Source organism: Otolemur garnettii, unplaced genomic scaffold (genome assembly GCF_000181295.1).
Source record: "Otolemur garnettii isolate 467f Iridium unplaced genomic scaffold, OtoGar3 scaffold00022, whole genome shotgun sequence".
NCBI lineage: Eukaryota > Metazoa > Chordata > Mammalia > Primates > Galagidae > Otolemur > Otolemur garnettii.
This window is the reverse complement of record NW_003852417.1, coordinates 2,628,109-2,636,152: the sequence shown is the minus strand read 5'-3', so window position 1 is coordinate 2,636,152 and position 8,044 is coordinate 2,628,109. Positions and strand designations below refer to the sequence as shown.

At 42.2% G+C, this 8,044-nt stretch overlaps 1 protein-coding gene and 1 non-coding gene across 2 annotated transcripts in view; one reads left to right on the top strand and one right to left on the bottom strand.

The window, feature by feature from the left end:
• The window catches only part of GRHL1 (grainyhead like transcription factor 1), a 53,810-nt gene that overhangs the window by 12,217 nt on the left and 33,549 nt on the right, over nucleotides 1-8,044 (bottom strand). Inside the window, exon 9 of the mRNA XM_003787385.2 lies at nucleotides 3,907-4,065. Within this exon, the coding sequence (XP_003787433.1) occupies nucleotides 3,907-4,065 (159 nt within the window). The remainder of the gene's footprint in view (nucleotides 1-3,906; nucleotides 4,066-8,044) is intronic.
• On the top strand, nucleotides 7,155-7,281 carry LOC111724402. Its single transcript, XR_002772700.1, has one exon. It is a non-coding gene; the product is annotated as a small nucleolar RNA SNORA33 (small nucleolar RNA).

The following is an 8,044-nucleotide window of genomic DNA, read 5'->3' as shown; positions in this document are numbered from 1 at the left end:
TTAACCTAGAGTTTTATACCCAGCAGAAAGAGCTTCAAAATAGATGATGACATAAAGACTTCAGACACAGAAACCCATAAGAATTCATCACCAGTAAGCACACAATGAAAAAAAATATTAAAGGAAGTCCTTGGCATTACAGAGAACCATTTAAACCTAAGCAGTTCTGACTCTCTCAGTCAACAACTAAAGAGACGGCTTGGGCAATCACAGCAGGTATCATTCCAAAATGTTAATCCGTAACATATGCTTCTAGTTACAGCTGTGATGAAGATTACTCTGATGAAAGAAAAAAAATCTCCTAAGGAGGAATGTCAATGAAATTCTTCTCTATTAGGATGGACTAGAGACACAAGCTACAGAAAGAGAAGCTGCCACATTTCCATTGGCTATAGAAGCAATATCTGCTCCCACTTTCTCTAAAAAAGTGCTAAGTTGGTGCTTTTTCTATAATAAAAGAAAATTCCATTTATCAAACTAGTTAAGCAACTCATAGTAAAGCGCTGATACAACTTTCAGTTCAGGAGAGAAAAATCATACAAATAGCCCTACAGGATAACATAAGATGTTTATTTTAGTTTCTTACTGCAAACATAGACCAGATAAAATAAAGTAAAATGTGAGAGATTTAAGACCCTGCAGAGGGCAGTGAATTGACAGGCACTAAACAACAGGTGAGTCAAATCTTGAAGGACAAGATCAAGAAGGCAGGTGGCACACTCCAGAGAAGAGGCAGTGCAGGACAAACTGGAACAGGGCAGCGGTCACAATCAGAAAGGGAGGACACCAAAGTCCTAACCAGATGCACAAGATCAAGGGTGTCGGGTCACATGGGGTTTCATGCAGTTGAAAGGTTCAAGGACTTTGAAAATTAATTACACACAATTCATAGATCATATTTTCTTATCGTGTAGGATTTTCTATCAACCTGTAATAACTCTAAGATTAAAAACTAGGGATGAAAACTTGCTGTATAATTTCACCTTAAAAGCCCTGCTATTATGCAATGCTTATTACCTCTTCTATATGCCATAAGGGCAGAAAATGAGAGATTAGATCAGTAACTTTCATCTCCATGTACATCTCTAGGATTACATACCAAAGGAGGTAGGAAAAAAATAATATTGTTAAGGGTTTCACAAAGGAAGCCATAACTCACAAAGGCTGAGGGTACGGAGTTACTGACTTAGCCACACAAAGCACCCTTAGAGGCAGATGCCTCGTTCCTAACCGTGGCTATGTGTGATTTCTTGTACCAACTTTCCAGAGCTTATACACTAGTGATGAGAACACCGTGACTGACTCGGGCCTGCACACTTAACACACTGTCCCAAACCTCACATACTGTGACCTGCTACACAGGAGCTGAGTGAACAGACAGCAGGCAAACAGCAACACCAGAATTGGAAGTCACGTGACATCCCAAACCACATTCAACTCTGCAGGTTGGAGGAAAGGCATTCTGCTCCGCAGCATATACTAATACGTGGCTTTAAAGTACTCCCATAGTAAAAATAACTTTCTCAACTTTGCATGACCACTGATTGCTAAGGTAACTTTGGACAAGTCATGAAACTTTTCCTGTGTTTTATTCTCTCAACCAGCTACCGACATTGGAGGCTCCCTCGAAAGAAAAGTCTTAATATCAAAACCAAACTTGTTTAAGAGCATAAATCAATACTTTCCCTTCCCTTCAAACCTGGCTGTACCATTTTTACCATCTGATATGGAAAACCCCAGTCATGCTAAGTCATGTTGACAACCCCTGCACAGCAACATTCGAAGGGTGATGTGTGGACCAGTATCAGCTCACAATTTTTTTTCGTTTTAAAAATTTCAGATTACTATGAGGTTATAAACCATTGGGTTACATAATTTACACATGATGGGTAAAATCAAGAGTTTTAGTTTTCCCTATAGCCAGGGAGTGTGTCACGTATCCACGGGGTTGTACCCATGGGTGGGAAGCTACTAAACCCCTTTCCCACCTCCCCCTTCTTAAGTTTGAGATTTTCTCTCATGTGGAAGCCCACAACTGTTAAATCTGAGAAAGGATATGCCAGAAACTGAGTAAGCATTTGGAAAGCAATTAGATAAATAATTTTATGTCTACTGAATCAAAAAATGAATAACTGGGGCTTAGAGTCTATATGACTATGTGCCATTTTGCTCTTCTAGCAATTCATCTAAATTTTCACTGTATTTTACAGAAGTTCATGACAGATTAGAAATGGAAAATGTGGTCTTTCCCCATTGACAAGTGAAGAGGTGCCCTGAGAGGTGATGGTACTGAACAGAGGAAGTCCCTGATGCGGGAACTGCCCTCTGGTAAGCATCTTTTGACAGTGCCATCTCAGATGGAATGTCCCACACCTGGGCCCTGGAGGTGGCACTGGTGCAGGTACCTATGGCAGGGATCAACTTGTTGGCCACCTGCTCTGATGAAAACCAGTCATTTCCGTAGTTCAAAAAGTGAACTTAGTAATCCTAAAGAATGCCAAGGAAAATTAATACAAAGACATGGCAGTTTTTTAAAAACAGCAGATGTGAAAAAAAAAATTTTAATTGAACTATTAACTTTAATTTATCCCTAGATTTGTAGAAAAAGAACATGGATATTCGAAAGTTTCTCTTCAGGTTCTCTTCTGCCTGGAAAGAGGACTGCAGTGAGAAGGGAAGAAATCTGAGCAGGCCAGCAATCCCCACTCCCTGCCGGCTGTGAGTCATCACCATGGAAGCTCCTGGGGCCTCCAGTGATGCTCAACTCCTGATCTAGAGCCTGGAAACAGGTCATTTCCAAGGCAACAGGGAGTAAGGCCACTAATCAGCTGACTGGGAGCCAGGGAGACTATCCTAGGTCGTTTATGCATGCCCAAGGTAATAATCACAAGGCCCTTCAAAGCAGCAGAGGGAGCAGGAGAGTCAGAGAGAGGATGTCAGAGAGAGTACAGACACTGGGCAATGTGACATGAGACCTGACCAGCCAATGTGGCTCTGAGATGGAAGAAGCCACAAGCTCAGGACTGTGGGCAGCTGTGGGAAGGTGGAGAAGGCAAGGCTGCTGACTTCCCACTAGAGCATTGGTTCTCAACCTTCCTAATGCCACGGTCCTTTAATACAGTTCCTGGGGGTCGCAGCCCACAGGTTGAGAACCACTGCTCTGGAGCCTCAGGAAGGATGCAACCTGTCCACACCTTGAGTTTAGCCCAATGAGACCCATGTCAGGCCTCTGCACCTACACAATGTAAGGTAATAAATTAGTATTATTTTAAGCCACTAAGTTTGGGGTAATTTGCTAACAACAACAACAGGAAACTAGTATACCCAGCCATAAAAATAAACAAACAAGTCCAATATTTTTGAGTAGGAAAAGTTAAAATCCTGTTCAATCTTAGTTCAATGGGCCAATCCACAGCTGCTTCCCAGTTCTCACAGCCCTCAAAATACACTGGACTGTCCAGACTGCATGGATCTGGCCAGCTGAGCACATCACCGATCATCATTCTTATCTTTACGTGCCGACAGATTCTGCAACCTGTGTGCACAGTGCCCTTACAAGACCCATTCAGCAAAACATATTTACCAACCCTTCTAATCTTTCAGTTAAAATGCAATTTTTTATTTATTTTTTTGGGGGGCCAGGGCCAGGTTTGAACCCACCACCTCCGGTATATGGGGCTGGTGCCCTATTCCTTGGGCCATAGGCACCACCCGAAAATGTAATTTTTCATCTCTATTTAATGTGTCTTTGCAAGGCTAAAGCAATAATTGCTCATTTAAAATAAACTATTTTATACAAGCAGCAATACTGTCATTTTGATGTTAAATATCAGAGGCCCTGGTCTTTTTCTGTGAGGAAGAGTATGTTTCAAACCCTTTACTCTACACATCCCTGCCCCGTCTCACCTTGTCACAGAAGACCTTTATCTGGCAGTAGGCCCGGTGCACTGGCTTGTTGCTGCGGTTGTTGTAACTGTAGGTGTCAATCTGAATGTTCAGAGGCAACCCCTTCACGCCCTTCTGAGAGGAGAAATCTGTGCTTAAGCAGTTCACAGAGATGAAAACCTGCAAAGGGAAGAGAAGGGACTATCAGCAACAGGCATCAAAAGTGAAAATACCAAAGTTCTTAATTACTCAAATATCTTTTAAATGAGAAACTTTTAAAAAGAGATAATAAAGAGTATATTTTAAAATTACCTTAGGTCATAAGAATAACAGACCTTAAAAGGGAAGAACAGATGGCAACTCTCAACCTTTGTTTACTTTCCCTTCCAGAATCTCTATTTAACGTCAGCTGGGACAAGTTTAAGAGGCAGTGGCCATCTCTCCTGACATCATTTTTCAAAGTTACCAACAGTATAGCTCTTTGTGTAGCTGACTCACAACTCAGGACAAACTTCTAGGAATTCACCTGTATTTATGTTGATACCGTCTCTAGGGTAACCTATAATACCCTCTATTCTAATATTTGACGAAACCAGTGTTCCTCTAATCCACACATTTTATGATTATAAAATTGTCCAATGATGTTCTCTCTCAATCCCTATTTATCCAGTTAAAATGCCTTAATTTCTTTTTTTTTTTTTTTTGAGACAGAGTCTCACTTTGTTGCCCTCAGTAGAGTGCTGTGGCATCACAGTTCACAGCAACCTCAAACTCCTGGGTCTTAAGCAATTCTCTTGCCTCAGCCTCCCAAGTAGGTGGGACAACAAGCGCCCACCACAATGCCCAGCTATTTTTAGAGATGGGGGTCTTGCTCTGGCTCAGGCTAGTCTCGAACTCGTGAGCTCAGGCAATATACCAGCCTCAGCCTTCCAGAGTGCTAGGATTACAAGCATAGCCACTGTGCCCGGCCATCCAGATTAAAACATCTTAATTTTTTCCCAGCTTGTTCTTCTGGTTATAGAATCATATTGGGTCCAGTCCTTAGGAAATAATTTATAATTTACAATAATTCCTATATCTCTTCTGGGTGGTGACCATCATCAACTCGAGTGCTTTTTACTATTTAAATACAATACAATAGAAACTCCATAGTTGACCTCCTCCCTACATAGACCACATGTACTCAGTACAGTAGGCCCAGTTACTTACATTGACCACCTCCATGTATTAACCAGTTTCTTTGTTACAGTCCTTTGGGTGTCAACTTACAGAGGTTCCACTGTATAGATTCTTATCTTTACATGCCCAGGTTAAAACTAAGATGAAAGTGATAAGCTTTGCTAACAGGCTGAGAACAAAACACTAACAAACGTACCCCTCATTCATAGATGTAGACAAAACTTCCCAGGAGAACAACCTAAGTGTTTCTATTTCCACGAGGGCAAAGGAAAGCCCAATTCTTTCTGCAACAGAGATGCCTTCCACTAGGCAATCACAAAACAACGCTGGAGAAAACTGTCCACACGGGACTTTCATGCTGTCAACCTGTGGTTTAAAATGTTGTTCTCTGTGTTCTCAAGCCACCACCTGTCCCTGAGAATTTTTTTTTTGAGACAGTCTCATTTTGTTGCCCTCGGTTGAGTGCTGTGGTGTCATAGTTCACAGCAACCTCCAACTCTTGGACTTTAGAGATTCTCTTGTCTCAGCCTCCCAAGTAACTGAGACTACAGGTGCCCATCACAACACTTGGCTATTTTTAGAGACAAGGTCTCACTCTGGCTCAGGCTGGAACTCAGGGCAATCCACTTACCTCAGCTTCCCAGAGTGCTAGGATTATAGGCGTGAGCCACTGCGCCTGGCCCGCCCCTGAGAATTTTGAAGAACCATTTCTGATGTAGCAGGTTAGCCCCCCCTGCCCTCAAGTCAGCGCCTCCACAACACATGGAGAAGGTGGGAACCTCTCCAGGCAGATTCTCCTCTGACAGGGAGTAGATCAGGAGATTTCCATACCCTTTTCTCCACTCCCTATCTTGGGGTCCAAATCAATGTTTATCCTCCAGTAAATTTTCTCAAAAGTTAAAATAAATTGTTGCATGATTAATGTGACTCCAGAAGTCGTTACTCACAGAAACCCAAACTACAGCAAATTAACACACTCCATTTTCTATTTTTGTCATTCTGGACTTGTAAATGTTTTTGAACTCCTATACAACTAGTTTCAGAATTTGTTCCTGATGCAAGAGCACCACACAGTGGACATGACTGGAATTAGTTTTTAAAACTAAGGATGACACGTCTCAAAGACGTGGTCTTACACCCAAGACCTGTAAATGAGACAGGTATTCCATCAACTAAGTCCCTCAAACCCAACACCCAAGAATAGGTGTATAACAAGCAGCACTGGGTGTTGCTGGCCCAACTGAGATGCAGATGTGGATAAGTTTAAGTTATTGCGGGTGGGGTGAGAATAAGATCATTAAGATGAAAGAGAAGGAAGGGAGCAGGAAAAGTTAAGGAGAAAGATGAGAACCTGAAGAACACACAACACTCCCCAGGAGGCATGCAAGCTGCTGAAGTAGGGTTCTCACTCCTGCTCTTGTCTAGATACTGATACTAAACTGGAAAAGATCAAAACATCCTAAAAAGACTGAGGTCTTGTCCCCGTACACAGATTTAAAAGTCATCTGAGATAGTCTCCTCGGTCCCTCTGGGATGCACTGTACACACTGACCATGCATGCTTCCTCCTTCTGGCTCCCGTCTGGCCAACTCCGTCTGCAAAAGCCCAGCTCAGGGCCCTCCCCGCTGTGGTCCCCTTCATGCAGACTGCAGTCCACTGCCAGCACACAGTGCAGACCACTCAGCAAGCCCGAGCACTTTGCAGGGTCAGGGCCCACACTGGGCATCGTAGGTGGGAAGCAGCTCGGGGGATCAGCACCACCACCGCGGCATCTTCCTTTCTGAGATGAAGCCCAGAAAGATGTTTAAAGCTGTCCCAAGGTGAAAGCTAGTGAACTGGGTGGCCTCTTCCCTTTCCACCCTGCTGCCTCCTCCCCAGCAGCTTCTTCCCTGGCCTCACCCTGGCTTCTACTCACTACCAGAGATGTCACCTTGATGTCACAGATCTCTCTCCCTGACTAGACTGAACCTGCATTCTATGCCATGTCCCTTTCAGGACTGGTGTATTCTGCCAGTTATCACTTTTCTTTCCATTTAACTTATTTTCAGTCAATAGGCAAATTGCTTTAATTTAAAAAATTCAAAGATCTAAAGCCAGCCAATCAATGTGATTAGGTGAAAGTGTTTCTGCAGAAAGTTTTAAAAAGCTGGCAATAGTAAAGTCATGTTAGGAGGCTGAAGGAAATTAAAGTAAAGATTCCTGAAAATGGCTACAACAAATTTTAATTATGGGAATCTTTTTTTTTTTTGTATCAGAGTCTCAGTTTGTTGAGTGAGACTCGGTAGAGTGCCCTAGCATCACAGCTTACAGCAACCTCAAACCCTTGGGCTTAAGTGATTCTCTTACCTCAGCCTCCCAAGTAGCTGGGACTCCACGTGCCTGCCATAACACCCAGCTATTTTTTGTTACAGCTGTCACTGCTATTTAGTTGGCCCAGCTCAGGTTCAAACCTGCCAACCTTCGTGTATGTGGCTGGCACCGTAACCACTATGCTACAGGAGCTAAGCCTATGGGAATCACATTTTAAAGACATAATTATTAAAGCTTCCCTATGACTAGTATTAAGAATTTCATGAATTTCTAAATGTTAATAAGAAACTGCATGTAATTCTATAGCAAAGAATCTCAGGCCAAGGAAGTCGTTGCAGAGTACTTCAAATGTAAGAAATGAACAAATAAAACTTTGGCTCACATTCCTTAAAACAAACAAAAAACTAGATGTAGATCTAGATATATAGGCAAAACATGGCACATGTGAAGTTCAATAGCATTACAGAGTATCTGTACTCTGACTTTATATATTTTCTTACATATTTAAAAAAAATTCATATACAATCCATAAATCCACAAATCAGAGGTTAGGAGACAGTCTATGGAACACACTTAGGTTAAAAAAGTAAAGAAAGCAGTTCATGCAAACAACTGAGCATATAAAGTAACCAGACCATTTTTCTTTTTTTCTCCCCCCCTTTTTTTTTTT